This window comes from Stegostoma tigrinum, chromosome 20 (assembly GCF_030684315.1).
Source record: "Stegostoma tigrinum isolate sSteTig4 chromosome 20, sSteTig4.hap1, whole genome shotgun sequence".
In the NCBI taxonomy this organism is placed as follows: Eukaryota; Metazoa; Chordata; class Chondrichthyes; order Orectolobiformes; family Stegostomatidae; genus Stegostoma; species Stegostoma tigrinum.
The window spans coordinates 42,587,824-42,607,063 of record NC_081373.1 but is presented as its reverse complement, the minus strand read 5'-3'; the positions used below and the strand labels follow the sequence as shown (position 1 = coordinate 42,607,063).

The 19,240-nt window shown below is 40.3% G+C and overlaps 1 protein-coding gene across 1 annotated transcript; it reads right to left on the bottom strand.

Annotated features, from left to right (window-relative positions):
- Positions 1-392: 392 nt before the first annotated feature.
- Positions 393-11,729, bottom strand: LOC125462052 (free fatty acid receptor 4-like). Its single transcript, XM_059653134.1, has 3 exons — positions 11,078-11,729; positions 5,744-5,872; positions 393-1,011 (listed from the first exon to the last, which is right to left on the bottom strand). Exons 1-3 carry the CDS (start codon positions 11,615-11,617, stop codon positions 598-600), a joined length of 1,083 nt encoding a protein of 360 aa, XP_059509117.1. The 5' UTR covers positions 11,618-11,729; the 3' UTR covers positions 393-597.
- Positions 11,730-19,240: the final 7,511 nt, after the last annotated feature.

Genomic DNA, 19,240 nt, shown 5'->3' with positions numbered 1-19,240 from the left:
ATTTTGTGCATCAGGCCAACTGTACAAGAGAAGCAAATGTGAGTAAAGAGCTGGATTTTTTTTTGTGGTTGTATAATGTGCTGCACTGGGAGAGAACAAATCACGTAATCTTCTGTCATCATATCATTCAGTGCTTCCATATGTGCAGGAAATTGTCGGCTCCACCATTAATTAATTTGTATTCATTGTGCAGCAAAGGTGTTACAAGGTACGGCGATAGCACAATACTGCTGATGCTAGAGATCCAACATAAAAGCTAAATGCTAGAGAAACTCAGCAGGTCTGGCAGCATTTGTGGAGCGAGGAACAGAGCTAACATTTCAAGACTTGAAATACTTTATTCTAAAGAAGTCTTTAGACTTGAAGCATTAACTTTGTTTCTCTTTCCACAGATGAGTTTCCCCAACATTTTCTGCTTCTTTCTTTAATGTCAGATTTAATAAGAGTAAAGGGAAATGTAAGACAGCAAATCATAAAGATTTGTGTCATTGGACTTTCATAATACCAGCTCTCCCACCTGAGTACCCATTAGAGTCTCCTTGATCCATTCATGTAATTTATTCCATAAAGTTCATTTTATATATTTTCTTTGGTCATTTAGTTGCAAATAACAGAAGGTGCTGTCTGTGACACTTGAGTTCTGACTTTTGGAAGTGAATGTTCTTGTGCTGTTGTGCCACTGCTTTTCATATGGTAGAAACAGAGCATTTGTCGCCATTCGCCCTTGAACTGAGTGGCACCGTATAAAATAGGATTCACAGCTGAGTTAGTGAGTGTAAATGTACAGATCCAGAAAAACAAGGTGGAGGTTAGGAACAAGTCTTTTCCACAGTTGTGTGCTAGAATCAAGAAGATGCTAAGAGAAATAGGTGTCCACATGATAAAGAAGGAAATCATGAGGAGCAGGAGTGTCCGGAAGAGCCAGTAATCCTGTCTGGAAACTCGGATTTGTTGTTGGTGAGCTGAGCACAGCCTGCTGGCTTGCAATCTTTCCCTGGTGGCTTTGGTAATCTGAGTGTAGAAGAGATCATATAATTACAGTCACAGGTTTAATATAAAATCTTACACCCAACGGGTAGTTACAAACACCATCTGTGTCTTCTCATTCATATGGTGTTAGTGTCACTTCTACTATTATTACAGTTACACTAAGATCACAGTGCAAGGTCTTGCAAATGAGATAATATCGAACAGTTCCACCTCATTTTCATTATGCAAATTACATCCAGTTTCCTCTGAAGCACAGTGAGTGCTCTTAGTATCAGAGAAAACCACACTCTAGAATGCAATGTCTCCACTTTCACAAGACATATTTATATTCCAATTACAATTTACGAGCGTGGAGCAAGCTGACAAATTCATTTTGCTTGGGCTGATTTAAATTGTTCTAAAGGATCTGGTACCTGAGATGGTCACGATCAAGCCTTCAAGTAGTGTAACATCTAGCAATTTCCTCCTCATTTACCTCTCCTCACTCGATTGAAGAGCATCAAAGGTGCCATGCCTCTCTGCGTTGTAGTCCATTCGGTCCATCAAGCCTGCTCGACCATTCAATGAGATCATGACTGATGAGATAATCCTCAATTTCACTTTCCTGCTTTATCCCAATAACACTTGATTCCCTTCTTGATGAAAAATCTGTCAAATTCAGCCTTTAGTCTGCTGAACAACCAAGCCTGTACAGGCCCCTGTGGTAAAGATTTACACAGATTGACTGGCCTCTGAGATAAAAAAAAGCCTCCTTATCTCTGGGCAATCCATAGATAACACCTTACTCCAAGGCTATGCCTTCTAGTCCTCAATTCTCACAAGGGAAACAACTTCTCCACATCTATCTCTCTACGAACCATACATGATTCAATAAGATTGTCTCCCATTCTCGTAGGCCCCAGTGAATACAAACCCAGAATATGCAACCCCTCTTCATTTGAAAATCCCTCCATATCCGTGTAAAAGTCAAATATTTAACAGTGTTTTTAAGGTTAAGTTTAGGGGTTGACTATTACATGGATACTACTTTTGAGGGGCTGAAACTCATGCCCATCAAAATTCATACTGTTTCATTAGCAGAAGCCCAATTGATCTCTAAATGAATAAAGATAAAAACGCAACAAATTACGGTAATTACTGGATAAAGACAATACAAGCAAAAATGAATTAGTAATTATTCCGTCTGCTTGTTCTTTTTTCTTCTCGTTATTCTCTCCTTTTGTAAAAAAAACTTATCTTGGAGCAGCAATTACATCATCGGTGCAGCAGAGGGCCAGAATGGAGCAGGTTGGAGACCCGGAGTGGGACAGCCAGCAGGATGGAGACCCGGAGTGGGTCAGCCAGCAGGATGGAGCCCCGGAGTGGGACGGCCAGCAGGATGGAGACCCGGAGTAGGATGGCCAGCAGGATGGAGACCCTGAGTGAGACAGTCAGCAGGATGGAGAACCGGAGTGGGACAGTCAGCAGGATGGAGACCAGGAATGGGACGGCCAGCAGGATGGAGACCCGGAGTGGGGTGGACAGCAGGTTGGAGACCTGGAGTGGAATGGACAGAGGATGGAGACCTGTAGTGGGATGGTCAGCAGGATGGAGTCCCGTAGTGGGATGGTCAGCAGGATGGAGACCCAGACTGAGATGGCCAGCAGGATGGAGACCCAGTGTGGGATGGTCAGCAGGATGGAGACCAGGAATGGGACGGCCAGCAGGATGGAGACCCGGAGTGGGGTGGACAGCAGGTTGGAGACCTGGAGTGGAATGGACAGAGGATGGAGACCTGTAGTGGGATGGTCAGCAGGATGGAGACCCAGACTGAGATGGCCAGCAGGATGGAGACCCAGTGTGGGATGGTCAGCAGGATGGAGTCCTGGAGTGGGACAGCCAGCAGGATGGCGACTCGGAGTAAGACGGTCAGCAGGATGGAGACCCGGAGTGGAGTGGGATGGCCATACAAAAAGTGAATACTATTTATACTACTAGTAATTATAGAGCTCATTCAATACTGAACTTAAGAAATTCATAGCCTAATGTTAATGTGAATTGTACATCAAAACTCATAATAGCATGTAAAAACATCATTTCCTCCTCGTAACATTTATGTGCAGGACAATACCTTGATTCACAAATGTAGGTCTGTTATTTTTGAAGAACTCGTGTCAACTTTTACATGAGATGTCTGTAAAATTCCAGGTCTTCTGGCCATAAATTGGGTAAGTGACTTTAACTGAGATCAAATTTTACTCAAGTAGGTATGGTTGTGAACCTTCTCTACTGCCACCAATGCCAGTATTTCTTTCCTTTCCTAGCAGAACCAAAGCTCTTTACAGTATTCCAGCTGTAGTCTGACTAAAAACTTGTGTTGTTTTAGAACACCCCATTTTTGTACTCCATTTCTATTGAAATAAAGGCCAACAGTCTGTTTGTTTCCCCTACTGAACCCCAAACTTAGAAGTTAGCTTTTTGCTATTAATGCATGGGGGCACCCCAAATCAGTTTGAGCTGACATTGTCTGCAGTTTCTCCATTGAAATACAATTCAACAGTTCTATTCTTCCTACCAAATTGCATAACCTCACCTTCTCTCATGTTATATCTCAAGCACCAAGCTCTTATTCTCTCACTTAACCTGCCGAGATCCCTCTGTAGGCTATTGGTATCATCCATAGTAATTTCTTCCCATTTATTTTTGTGTCATCCATAAGCTTAGCAATAGTACATTCATTTTCCTCATCCAAGTCATGCATGTATTTTGTAAATTATGACCCCAGCACTGATCCTTGTTTACCTGACAGGTTGTCATCCTGAAAATGCTCCCTTTATCCCAAATTTCTGTTTTCTATTAATTGTGGAGGTGCCAGTATTGGACTGGGTTGGACAAGGTCAGAAAACACATAACACCAGGTTATAGTCCAACAGACTTATTTGAAATCACAAGCTTTCAAACCCCTGCTCTTCTATCAGGTGAAGTCACTTCAAAAGTTTGTGATTTCAAATAAACCTGTTGGACTATAACCTGGTGTCATGTGACTTTAAGCCTTCTATCAGTTAGCTCATCCTCTATCCATGCTAATGCAAATGTACTATCCACAACACCATAGGCTATTATTAAGTAGCCTTCTTTTTGGTACTCGAAAATTCAAATGTATTACATTTACCGGTTCCACTTGATCTGTCCTGCTTAGTATGTCCTCAAAGAACTGTAATAAATTTGTCAAGCCCTTTGCCCCTTACTGTTAAGTATTTTTGATATGCTGTTTATCCACTACCATGAAGATCAATGCAAAGTATTTTTTAAATGCCTTTGTCAGTTCCTGGCTTCCTATTATTCTTTCCCCAGTTTAATTATCACAGGGCACTATGTCCCCTTCAGCCCCTCCCTTTTCGTATGAAAAAAAAATCACTGTGTCCAATTTTATATTAATTGCTAGTTTGCTGTTCTATTTTCTCCTTCTTTGATAATTTTTTGATTACCTTTTATTGAATTTTAAAACATGCCCAGTCCTCTGTTTTATCAACAACATTGTATGTTTTCTTTCAGTTTCATGTTATCCTTAACTTCCTTGGTTAAACGTGGTTGATTTATGCCCTTCCTTCTTCCTCACTGGAATATGTTTTCGTTGTGACTCATGAACAATTTTCTTAAATGTCTGCCATTGTTCCACACCTGTCTTTTCTGCAAAACCTCTTTCCCTTTCCACTCCACCCAACTCTGCCCTGTTCTTTTATAAATACCTTCGGAATGCTGAATTCTGAATCACTACGGTTGTTATTCCCCAGGGGATATTTATCCTAAGATCATTTATTAATCCAGCCTTGTTACACATTGCTAGATGCAAAGTAGTCTGTTTCCTGGTCGGATTTACAGCACATTGTTCCAGGAAACTTGTCTTAAACATACTCAACAAATTCTTCTTCATTGGCTATCTTTGCTAATTTGAATTTCCCAATCTATATGAAGCTTAAAGTCACAAATGTTTAATGCTTTTCTCTTTTCCCGTGCTCTCTTATCACTTGATTTAATATCTGTCCTGCAGAACAGCTCCAGTTAGAGGGCCTAAATACTCTTCCCACCAGCAACTTCTTGCCCTTGTTATTTCTTTCCTCCACCCATATTGATTCTCCATCATCAATCCTAGGTCATTCCTTGATATTGATACTTATTCCATTTTGTACAATCAAAGCTACTCCACCACCACTTCCTTCCTACCTGCCCTTTCAAAAAGCCACATACCCTGGAATATTTAGTTGCTGTATTGGATTTCTTTATGACCAATTTTTCTGTAATATCAGTCAGATCATACCTATTAAGATGTATTTGTGTCATTAATTAATTCATTCATTCATTTGTTCTGAATAATTCTGATTTAAAGTGAATAGGCCATTAACTTTGACACTCCATCATTTTTCTTCTTTGACTGATTTGTTGCATTTGCAATGTAAATACAAACACATCATTGTGGGGGTTGGGGGTTGGGGAATGTGCGGAAGGTGGGTGTGCAGAAAGCTCAGCAATTTCTTGGGTCTGTTGGCAATTACTGCAGGGACAGTGTGGAGGGGCTGCAGCGACTTTATAACCTCATATAACTTTCCTGGTGCACCACTGAATTCTAAGAAGTGGTGTCATTATATTTCTTCTGTGCTCATGAAAACGCGCTAGAACTGACAGTCATTAAAACAAACCAGTGTTTTGACAGAAATCTTAGATATCTAAACACATGAAAAGATAAAATTAGGTCAGTTAAGTGAATAGCAGTTACCTTTAATATCTTTGTGTAGCTGATGACAATGATTAAACCTGGAATGATGAAGATCAACAGGCCATATGTCACATCCCAGCTGATCTCGTGCACTGTATTGGGCCACACCAGGGTGCAAATCTGATAATCCTGTTTAACACCAAAAACAATACACTACTTGAAACTTGGGTTGATTTCACTAATGGAATGATGAACCTTAAACTGGAGAATGATTCAAAACAAACTCTTGCTCTAACGAAGTCAATCTAATGAGGCATTATGCAACTTATAAAATATAAAATGTGACCAATATAAGAGTATTATATGTAACATTCCATCTTTGGATCTCCACTTGAAGGCAAGTCTGACCCAACATTGGTAAGCCAAGTCCCAAAAGAATAGGGCTTGGTCCCTGTGATGTTGGCACCAATTTTATCCCCACTAGATGTCCAGCCTAATGAACCACTCAAGCAACTTAAAACATTGTGGCAACATACACTTGTGCACACATGTTATAGCCAATGGTTGAGTCTCTAAAATCCTTTCCATCACATTGTTAACCAGGAAACCCTCCTGCTCTTACCAACTGTCATTGATATATATTGGAAGGATTTAGCAGCTGCCCAGAGAATCCCTACAGTGTGGAAGCAGGCCATTCAGCTCATCAAGTCCACACTGACCCCCTTCTCTATCTCTGCATTTCCCACCCTAGACACTATGGCCAATTTAGCATAGCCAATCCACCTAACCTGCACATTTTTTGGACTGTGGGAGAAAACCCCACGCAGACACAGGGAGAATATGCAAACTCCACACAGACAGTTGACCAAGGCCAGAATCAAACCCTGGTCCCTGGTGCTGTGAGACAACAGTGCTAACCACCAAGACATTATGCCATCCTTTTAAATGCTCAACCCTTTTGGTGCCTTATTAATGCATAATTGCTGACCATCAAATGGGATTTCAACTTACAATTTCCAGTTCAGAAGTGGGGATACTGATTACCTGAAGTACTATTTACCTAATATTTCATAAAATATACTTAAAAGTAAACCACGTTTTGGTCTTCCTTCACAAATTATATTGTAAAAAATTGCTTAAAAATGAATACCTTTTTCAATTCCTTATTAATTCCTCCTCACTCAACATAAACTTTTTTCTCAATTATTTGCATGACTATTTTTCCTCCTTTTTGCTTGGATTTGCAGTTCTTGTCTGAAACTCGAGCAATGAAAGATTTTTTCAATAACCAGTATCTTAATTAGATTTACTAACTGAGTACAGAGTGAATTTATTAGCAAGCTGCAATGAGTAACTCCCTGTGTCACCACCACAAAGTTTCAGCCCTTATCAACAAAATGAGAAACCTCAAACAATGGGACACAACACAGCCATTTCAGGATTGCCAAGAAAAGTGTTTGAGCAATCTAATCACTTGCTCTTATGATACTTAACACTTGTAACATTTGAAAATGAAACAATGTTTTGCTTTGTTTTGTATTGCTGGCTGTTGGTTTTTCTTATTTATCCAATAAATGGAACTGATCTTTTCATCCCTTCGCACTCAACCGATAAAAGATTTGTGGTGGTAAACATAGCTACTGATTATTTGGCCAATTTTTATTCTTCAAACATTTTGGAAGTTAAGACTTTTAAGTGTAAAACTTTAAGCAAATGTGCGATATGAAAACATTAGATGCAAAATTTTCAATTGCTTAGCTATTCTGCTTAAAGCGCAATGAAACAGAAATTCAAGAATTCTTTTGTGTTAAAGGGCCCACTGTAGTTTGCCATTTATATAATGATTTGCATAAGAACTTAGGAGGCATGGTTAGTAAATTGCAGATGACACAAAAATTGGAGGTATAGTCGACATTGAAGAAGGTTATCTTACAAAGGGATTTTGATCAGTTGGATCAATGCGCTGAGGAGTGGCAGATGGAATTTATTTTGGATAAATGTGTGGTATTGCATTTTGATAAAGTGAACAAGGGCAGAACTTATGCAGTTAATGTAGGGCCCTGGGCAGTGTTGTCAAATGTAGAGACCCAGGAGTTTGGATACATAGCTCGTTGCAGTTTGGGATAGGTAGACAGAGTGGTTAAGAAAGCATTTAGCATACTTGAATTCAGTGCTCAGGCCATTGAATATAGGAGTTGGGGTGTCATGTTGCGAATGTATGGAACGTTGGTGAGGCCACTTTTGGAGTATTATACAGTTCTGGTCACCCTACTCTAAAAAGAATGTTATTAAATTGGGGAGGGTTCAGAAAAGATTTACAAGAATGTTGCCAGTTCTGGAGGGTTTGAGTTATAAGGAGACGCTAGACAGGCTGGGATTTTGGTCGCTGGAGTGTAGAACATTGGAGGGGTGACCTTATCGAGGTTTATTAAATCATGAAGGGCATAGGTAAAGCAAATAGCAAAAGTCTTTTCCCTAGGGTTGAGAATTTTAAAACTAGGGGACGTATTTTTAAGGTGAGAGGAGACAGGGACCTGAGGGGTGACTTTTTCACGCTGAGAGTGGTGTGTATATAGTATGAGTTGCGAGAGGAAGTGGTAGATGTAGGTACAATTACAACATTTAAAAGATATTTGGATAGGTATATGAATAGGAATGGTTTAGAGGGATATGGGCCAAACACGTGGGACTAGTTTGCTTTGGGAAACTTGTTCGACATGGACAAGTTGGACCAAAGGGTCTGTTTCTGTGCTGTATGACTCTATGGCTCTATAAATACAGAACAATTACTTGATAGTTATTGAGATAGGCTGATGTGTATCAGACCCCCATTATCAATAACCCCTTTTGGGTTGTGTGTACTGTTTTGTAACTCGGTAATAGCAGTGCTAGCAATAAGTTATATACAGTCAAGCTAAACGACTATCTGTATTTTGGCAGAGTAGAGGTCAGTGTGTTTTTAAACACAGGCTTAAAGCTCAACCCATCAACCTCCAAATGCCTGTGACTTTTTTTAACATTCCTGGAGGGCTAACAGTCCTGTCAAAGTTTTAACATTTAACATATGATTACAGTCAAGCCAGCCACCTGGCATCTTGCTATACTCTATTTTAAAGTTTGAAAACAAAGCTTTACGTTCGCTGCAATTCTCCTGCCAAGATTGAAAACACTATCAACTCAACAATACGGTATAGCAACTGTTCTGCCCAGGACTGTAAGAAACTACAGAAGGTGGCATGCACAGCTCAACCATCACGGAAGCCAACCTTTGATCCATAGATAGTATTTACATGGCTCGCTGCCACAGAAAGGTGGCCAATATCATGAGAGACCCATTAAACCCCCTACAACCTCTTCCTTCAGGCAGAAGATACAGAAGCCCGAACACACGCAAGAGCAGGTTCAGGAACAGCTTCTTTCTGGTTGTTATTAGACTGTTGAATGGACTGTAGCCTCAAATAATGTAACTTGTAATGTAGCCTGTATGCCCCTAAGTCTTTTTGATCTGCACATCCTTTGTTTGCTGTGATCTACCTGTACCGCTCATAAACAAAGCTTTTCACTACACGTGACAATAAAATCAATCAATCAATCAATCAATCAATCAATCAATCAATCAATAAGCAGCAGTGAATAACTCCCTGTGTTGCCACTCCAAGTTCCACCGCTTTTCAATGACTTGTGAACGAAGTTATGTTGGAGGGTCTGAAGCAATGCAATTTTTAAGCATCAAACCAGTGCTCAACTCTTACTATTCTGTGAAGCATCAGAGATAATGAGAACTGTAGATGCTGGCGAATCCAAGATAACAAAGTGTGGAGCTAGATGAACACAGCAGTCCAAGCAGCATCTTAGAAGCACAAAAACTGTTTTCTGATGAAGGGGCTAGACCCGAAACGTCAGCTTTTGTGCTCCTAAGATGTTGCTTGGCCTGCTGTGTTCATCTAGCTCCACACTTTGTTATTCTGTGCAGCATGTTCTGTTCAGCAAATGTAGTCAAGGATATGGGCCAAAGGCAGGTACGTGGAATTAGGCCATTGATCAGCCATGATCTCATTAAATGCTGGAACAGGCTGGAGGGGCTGAATGGCCTATTACCATTCTGATGTGATGAAGGGGTCGACATGATTGCTCATTGTTGTATTACTGTCTCATTACAAAGCAGATGTGTTGCTGTCGAGTCCTGGGGGCACAGGGGTGGTGTCGGAATTGGTGGCAAGGGGGTTGTTGGTTCTGGCAGAGGGAATGTGGTGAGGGTGTGAGTTTCTGGGGCAGGAAGTTGAGGGTGTGAGTTCTGGCACGGGGAGAGTGAACACGTGAGTTCTGGGGCATGGGGAGCGAGGACAAGTTCTGGAGGAGCGGGACTGAGGGTGTGAGTTCTGGTGTAAGGGGTGGGGTGTGAAAGCTGGATCCCCGGCAAAGGGGTTGTGAGGTCCTGGGGCAAGGTGATGGGAGGCTTCAAGTCTCAACCAGATAGGGTGGGTTAGATTCTTGGGGTTCGGGCTGTTTTGTGTCCCAGTAAGGGTTTTGTGCCTTGGGTGGAAAGGGGGGATTGTCAGGTCCCTGGGGAGAGGGGGTTGTTGGGGCTAGATGCAAGGTGTTTGGATGTTGGCCTGGGATGTAAAAGGTCTGGGAGAAGTATAGTTGAGGGTGTGTGGGGTAAGTTGTCATCAGTTGAACAGTTATCAAGGAGTTAGATTAAATTTTCAATTGTCTAACTTATCTTGAATTACTATTTACCTAACTGCAGCAGGACCGCCCAAATTCTTCAATTTAAATGGATACTTTTGGTGGAGAAGTGCCTATCGCAATCTTCAATTTCCAGATCAGTTCCCTCAGAGATGGTTATGTCAGAATCCCAATGCACACCCACACTATAGAAATAACTGCCTGGTAAATGGGGACTACAAGCATGCAAAATACCTTAGTCATGCCCATTGATCAAATGCAACAAAAATGTGAATTTGTTTAAATTACAGTCATCCAGGTAACAGTCACAGGTTAGATCAGTGCTACTGACACAGTTTTGTACAAAGTTAGTCAAGCATTTCTGCTCCAATTGTTAACAGGTACTGATAACAGTGAGCAAAAAATGGCAAAATTAATTCTTTCAACTGTTTAGATTTGGGAGTTAAACCATTTATACATTAGGATCATTTAATGTAGAAAATCAACCCTAATCATTGCACAGAGGCTGCATCAACATTAGGTTTTTGCTTTAGGAAATAAAAGCTTTCAAAGTGGCCTGTCAGATTAAAGGTTAATCCATTTGCTACCCCGGTATGTTGCACTGTTGAGACAAAAATGTACTGAAAACTAAACGGAACTCAATACAACATAAACCCACTGTTAAATTCTGCTTTATGATGGTGAGATCCATTAGATTGGTCTTACCTGGTTTTTAACCTGGATGGTCTTCACTTGAAAATATATACAGAGAGGTAGAGATGTGATGGCAGAAAACAGCCAGACTAGCAGCACAACTGCTGTCACCAATTTACAATGCAGGGGAGCTTTCAAGCGTAGGTTGAGGATGGAGGTGGATCGCTCGATGCTAATGGCAGCTACAGTGATGATGGTCACCTCACCACTTGTGGCCATGACATACAAAAGGGTGCGACATGTGTAAGCTCCAAGTGTCCATGATTCAGTCCAGCGAACGACAATGATGATTGGGATAACAGCCACAAACACAATGTCAGCCAGAAAGAGATTCAGCACCAGACACTGGAAATTGATGAGTTTCTTGCCCTTTATGATAAGTGCCATCATGCAGACATTGGTCAGCAAGGAGATCAGAAAAACCAACACCAGCACAATTGTCTCAATGGTAACTATAAGAATTTGCTCGGAGGACCTGAATTCAGAAAAATAGGTGAAAAAGGTTCTGTTTGTCTCATAGCCTTGGAGTGCAGTATAGAAATTGGGTTCCATCTTTGGCCTGCTCACCAGTACAGTGCACAGGGTTATGTCTGAAATAAAACTGTCAAAGTTCCTCAGGTTGGGCTTGAGTTAAATTCAGAAGTGCTGCTCGTTCAACATATCCTTCATTGGACTCTAAATATTTTCAACTGATAGCTACCGACACAGAATATTTATCAAAGGCCATCCCTACAGGGACTCATAAAATGTTATCAGCTCCTCCTCAATGTGTTTTTTATTGGATAACATTTAATGTGTCAGCTGTTAGGATATTACTTTAGTATTAATGTCCAATGAGGAAGTAAAGCCTGAAATAATCATAAATTACATCAACAACTAGGGAGTAACCTACTGATCATATTGATTAGAGATTATTATCTCTGACTAATGAAAAGTCTTTTTCATACTCTTTCACATTTACTTAGCGATTCCCAGTAAAACATAGGTAATTATATGACCCCTACTGAACTTCTCTCTATTTATAGGTAAAACTTCTTTCAAAGTTAATAAAATCACAAATAAAATGTCATCACTTTACTATTTCAAATACATTATGTGATACAATGACATGGCCAACAGTTTCCAGCATTTTTCATACTACATTTTCTAGCTTCATGTACAGAAATTTAGTCAATCGATAGAAGACCTAGACTTGTCCTTTTGCTCTTGCTATTGTTCCTATGTAGGGGGATTCAAGGAGGTAATAGTTACTCTTGGGCTGTTGTATGAATGGTATAAAGTCATAAAAATCTTTAGCAGGTGTAAGCATCCATCACCTCTAGTGGGGTGCCACAACTCCAGATACAGATTCCCCTCCCCTCCTTTGTCAGCATTCCCCAGTGACGTTCCCTCCAGGACACCCTGGTTCACTCCTCCTTCAATCCACCCCTCCCCACAGCCCTACAGAACCTTTCCATGCAATCGCAGAAGGTGTTACAGCTGCCTGTTTACCTCCTCACTCCTCGCTATCCAAGACCCAGACTCACTGTCACAGTGAAGCAACAATTTACCTGCACTTCACTCAACGAAGTGTACTGTTTCGCTGCTCACTACATGGCCTCCTCTACACTGGGCAGATCAAACACCAATTAGGTGACCGCTTTGCAGAACACCTACGCTCTGTCTGTAAAAATAACCCTGAGTGTCCAGTTGTCTGTCACTCCAACACACCACTGTATTCCCATGGCAACATTTCAGTCGCAGGCCTGATGCAGTGTTCCAGTGAGCTTCAGTGCAAGTTGATGAAGAGTTATCTAGACTCAAAACATTAGCTTGCTTTCTCTCCATGGCTGCTTCCTGATCTGATGTGATCTCCGGCATGTTTTGTTTTCAGCCAAAGATCAACATCTCATTTTCCACTGGTGACCCTGCAACTTGAAGGACTCAATATTGAGTTCAATAAATTTAGCGCCTGATTCCATCCTTCTATCTTTTGTACCCACTTCACACCTGTTATAACATGGGTTCTTTGAGCACAGTTACCAATCCTCACCCACTTTCTGGCCTATTATCGCATTGCATGGTCTGCTTTCAGGACAGATTGCTGATTCTCTCCTAATCCTAGCTCTCTATCATTTTTTCAGCTTCTGCTTTGTCCTGATCCACTATCAAAAACCCCCTTGTTTGCCTAGCTTTCAATATCGCTCTCTCCCTCTGGGCTATATCTCCATTTATCCACTCTACTTCTTCTCCCCTTCTGTCTCAACTTCTTCTTTAACATAAACACCACTTTTCCTCACAGCTATCAGTTCGAATGAAAAGTCACCATACTCAAAACCTTAAGTTTTCTTTCTTCCCACAGACTTGCTAGGACCAAATAGGATCTGGGCTGCTGCCTCAAGATTTATGTCCTTCTGTTAATTGTGATCATTTATGGACCCCCGCATAAAATCATGGCTCATGTACATGTTTACAGAGAAGATAGTGCTTAAATTATTTCAAACCATAAAATGCTGTTAGTAAGTTGGGTTTATAAATATTGTACTTTTCTCATCATTGTCCTGTTGCACTATTTCAACTAACCTCCTTGTTATGATGCAAAATCCAGCATGTCAATGATAGAATTTTTCTTAACCAGCCATAGGAGTGATTTGATTCACTCCATTTCTACTTTATTGCCAGATATTGCACACTCTTCACATTGATTTGTTGCTTTTATAGATCCTTGGTGGCTATTCAGTTTTCATTTTAATATCATTTCCTATCTCCAAACATTCTATGAAATTATTCCAAAATCTTACATTGGGCTGTATGATCTACAGTGATATAATCCAAGAAAACAATTGCTTTATTTTTCATCTAACTAGTGGATTTCAGAAGGCTAAACAAACAAATAGCTCTCAGTGAAATGAAGGTCAGTGCTTTGTCTTCATCATATTAGATAGAACCATGAGCAATATTCCAAAATGTTGCCAATCTCCAAATTCCCTCTTTCCATCTGCCAACAGGAAAATGTAAAGTATTCAACTTTCTCACTATATAGACCCTCAGTGACCCTCCTTTGCAACAGGCTGTAAACTGAGAGATGCTGCAAATGTTGTTGACTCTAGATGGAGCCCTTCAACATGATTTCCTCTACAGCCACTAAAATGCTGTCCATACCCTGCTCTGAACTTGGAGTTGCTCCTTGCAGCAGGTAGCAGATTTCGTTGAGGAGCTCCCTGCTGAAGCATTAATATCCGACATACTGTTCCTTGCTAAAGTTCCAATGGGAGAATAATCCCTAAACATCCTGGTCAGATATAGACTCCTTCTGAAAGCCGTCCATTCTGTTTTTCACCTCCCTCTTCAAGTAGCTCGCCTTTATTTTCTCTCCCAATCCTATAATAATTCAAGGGAGATACATACTGCTGTACTCTGTTTGTGAGGAAGTGGGTTTGTACAGAATCTATGAAGTCAGGACAATGCCCTTCAGCAGGTTCTCACTGCCTTCTTGTTAGGGATACCCATAAGTGAGCAACACAAAATATCCGATGGCAAATGCAGCAGAACGGGGTTGATAGTAACTCATTAAACGTTGATGAGTTTGCCTAATGTGGACATGCCGATGTTGGACTGGGGTGGAAAGGGTCAGAAGTCACATGACAGCAGGTTATAGTACAACAGTTTTATCTGAAATCACAAGCTTTCAAAGCGCTGCCCCTTCATCAGGCAGAGAGGTAGACAAGCACAGTATTTATAGCAGAGAAATCAAAAGATTATATGAATTGTGTGAGTGGAGTGTCAACAAGTTGAATAATAAGTCTCTGCAGGTGATCAAAAGTGTCAGATGATGTGAGTAAAATGTCAACAGCTGAATAACAAGTGAAGAATATGACTTATAATCAATTAATTGAGGCAGAGAGATATTTGCAAAAAGAAATAGAAATAAGGAGACAACCAAATGGCTGGAGTAAATGATAGATATAAGAATCGCAGGCCAAGGGTCTAACCAAAGTACAACTAATCCAAAGCTGTATAAACTAATTAAAGTAGAGAGGTCATAACAACTTATCAAGGTGATGGTGTCAAAACAGGACAATAAGGAAGATTTTACAGATACTGAACAGTGTGGTGGGTTCACATGTAGCACGACTTGAACCCAAGATCACAGTTGAGGCCGTCCTTTTGGGTGCGGAACTTTGCTATCAGCCTGTGCTCAGCGACTCTGCGCTGGTGTGTATCTTAAAGGCCTCCTTGAAGAATGATTACCCAAAGATCGGCAGCTGAATGTCCTTGATCACTGAAGCATTCCCCAACTGGGAGGGAACATTCCTGCCTGGTGATTGTGCCTGCATCTCACCAATATACCATCCATTGGGCATTCTTGACTGCAGCATATGAGGTAGACAACATTGGCCAAGTCACATATGTGTACTTGGTTGGTGGTGTTCCCACATGTGACGGTAGTATTCAAGTAAGCATCCTCCAATTTCAAATGAAGCTGTTGGTTTATAACCTGGTGTTGTGTGACTTCTGAGAATGTGCATAAGCCATGGATAATGACATTTAATATTTGAATCATGTAGTATCAACAATAGCAGGTCTGCAAGACAAAGATAATAACATTTAACATTTGATTAATGCATTTTTCAAACAGTAGCAGCTCTGTAACTGTTGATGCTTAAGCCATGGATAATAACATTTAACATTTGAATAGTGTTGTTTCAGCAAAGCAGCTTTGTAAGACATAGATAATAACATTTGACATTTGACTTTGAAAGAACATCTCACACTAATTAGTTGTTTAATCAATACTTATAGACTTGAATTAGTTATACATCCACATATAAACAAAAAATCACTAAAAGCATTAAAAGAAAAGATTCAAACCAGTTTCAGACAGTAAAAGCATCCCCCCACCCCGAGATCATTACGGGGGGAATGAAAACAGTTAGCAGACATTGGAATGTGGATTGGATAAACTCATTAAGACACAACTTGTTGGCTAAGGAATTCTAACATTAAGTGTAACCACATAACTTTGTTGAAACTGATCAAAAATTCAATGTTCTTTTGTATTCCCTGTAATGAGGAATTTAAAAGTTCCTGAAGTCAAAAGCAAGTAGCTAATTAATTGGCAGTTAACACGGTACAACTGGCAAATTTTACTTGAATACAGTACCCATTGTGAAAAGCATTAACAAGAGAGATATCAGTCTGGAAAACATCATGAAGGACTGGGGGTGGACCACGAGCCTGTCCATCTCTTTGCCATTTTGCGGAGGGAAGCTTGAATTGTATAACATGCTGCATCAGAGAGTGAATTACGAAGGGATAACTGAGCTCCACTGAGCCATAATAATCAAAAGTGAGGCACATCCACTCTAAGTTTAAACTGTGTAAGTTAAGACATTCGGAAGCTTTGTGCGTACCTTATTGCCTTTTTTTTGTGCTGCAACTGGAGTGTAAGTTGCAATAAAGGTCACCTGTATCCAACCCATGACTCGCACTCTGATTGAAAATATGAGATCTAACACCTCTGATTTTGTTACAGTAGTTTAAAATCCACCAAATACCTCACAGCTGCAGCCAGTAGGAACCTTGACTGGTCTGAATATATTTGACGATCTTTTTAAATAAAACACTGTGCATGTTAAATAAGAGACTGAAAGAGTTAATATTGAAGTGTTTTAAGTGGGACACAGGACAGAGGGCACATTAACCAGGGCACAGGGCTCCAAGGTACCTCCTGTGCTTGTGTTTGGGTGGGGTGGAGTCCCAGATGAGGAACAATGCCGAGGCCCATTAATTCTGACCCAGCTGGTGGATGGATGAAGATTATGAGGATGGCCTTAAGCACCATTTTCTATGATGGTGTCATGGAAACTTGTTGGGGAAACAGCTTAGAACCTCCTGGACCTTCTCATTATCTCTGTTACAATGTCCGGGGAAGGTTTCTTGAAAGGTTATTTGGTAATTTAGGATGAGTTAGGGTTACTAGTTTGACCACTAGAGGGCTTCCAGGATGGATTTGTTTTGATATATGAGCTGACAGAGGATGTTCTGTCCGATTTTAGATGCATCCATTAAGTTGTGAAAAATGTTACTAAACACAGGAGAAGTAAACAGTAAACCATAACCAACAAGCCAGGAGTATTATTCATTTTAAAAGCATAGCAACTATAAGTAGCCCATTACTGGGGCTGTAGTTTTAGTGGATTTTGATCAGATTTCATATGTTTATTCTCATCACAATAAAACACAATTGATCAGAAATAGTTACCAGGTAATGTTTATTATGTGTTCATTTTATAGTGTGTTTCTAATAGCTAGAACTGTGTGTTTTGTGCAGCGATGGTTAGAGATCTAACTTAAATTTTTGTTTTTTGGTTTTGAAAGTTTTTTGGCTCAATAATTGATCACTTTCACTCTTTAATATCTCGGTAAGAATGAGGCATATACTCAGATTGGTAACATACTAGGAAAATAAGTTTATAAAACACTTGTTCCTGCAAATCAGTTACAAGAATATAGAATTCATTCAAACAGTTGCTACCATAATCGCGTCAACCATGATGCATACAAAAAGAGCAAATTAGATTAACACAAGAAAAACTAAAAAAAATGTTGTTTAGGTCAACATCAGTGCAGCTTTAATTTACTGTTCCAGCTTTCTACCAGAGTGGGCTCTGATTTTGTTTTACTTATTCACTGGCAGCAGATATCAGTCACTGTGGGAATTCCAGCAAGTTGTGAACTTTCTTGCTATCACATCATTTATAACTGATGTTACTACTCACTGGTCAGGGCAGATAACATGCCAAACATGTATCCAAGTTTCTCTGGGGTTTTGCTCATTCTGTCAAGGTCTTTGATGCTGTTCAAATGTTAATCTATCAGGCAGCCATCTCCCTAATGATAGATGGAAAGGTCTAGAATTCCTGAAAGCACCACACCACAAGTGCATAATCTTCTTCGTCTGTCTAGATTCATGTAATCTATGCAGTCCAGGCAAATATAAATTAATTTTTCATCAACTGAATATCAGACTATCAGGAGACAAAAAAATGAATATATTTAGGAAAACACCAAAGCATGACCCACCTAGAGTTTCAAATTCTAAATGTGCAATGTGTCCTCCTTAACACGTTCTACTTACCCAAGATCAAGCCAATAGATGGAAGAACCTTAGCATTGTGGTGCCAAATATAGAGAAGGTCACGCTTGCAGTTTATCCAGGTACAATTTTGACATTTAGCATGACAGATCGTTAATAAGCTTTCTACAGCTTCTCAAGCCAGTACTGCCTAAGTCTTTGTTTCTTTCAAGGTCACCTAGGGCTGATCAGGCACAATGATGCATCAACATGTCAAGTTAACCAGAGGTACCTGTCTATATTCAGGTACCTCTGGTTAACTTGACATGTTGATGTATCGCTGTCAGCTAGTCCCTAGCCTGGGTGTCACATTAATAACCTGTCCTGTGAAATTAACTCTTACTGCCAGGCATATTTAGAGTCAGCCTGGCACCATTACTCCCCTCCTATTTTTTCTCTCAGGTTTGTCAAAAGCTGCTCAGCATTTGATGAATTTCTATAATGGGAGCAGACAGTTGTGTAAAGATAGTTTAAACCTGTTGACATTGTGTGGCTAATGGATAACCAGGACAGTGATCTGCCATCCTCCAAAAGGTGTTTCTCCCTTGCGTGTGAATTTGATCAGTTCTTGCCTGCAATGTATAGTCTAACCGAGCAACGGCATCTTCTTGTCACTTCCCATATGTGTTGAATAAAAAATTAACAGGGCAGCCCAGCTCACAGAAAACATTGCCACACTTTTTTATTACATGCCAGCAGGATAAATATCACAAGTGCAGACTGCAGATGATGGTGCCCAGGCTAATCTGCCTGCAAGTTTATAGATAAATGTTTATGGATATCATAATGTCAATATCAACATTATAGTCGGAATGGGAGAGGGTGGAGAAACACACCTATGTCCCAGAAATAACCAGACAGACAGAACCTTGAGGGGCTCTGACCCAAATTTTGCAGGGGTTTAGAATTTTTCCATAAGTATTTGCCATGTTTTTGCCTGCTCTATTTTTACACAGAACTTTACGAAGCTGATACATTTCCAAGGTCCCACAGATCCCTGTCTTCTGCAGGATTGTACTTCCAGCCATCCTTTAGTTATCCCTTAACCTAATTCATTT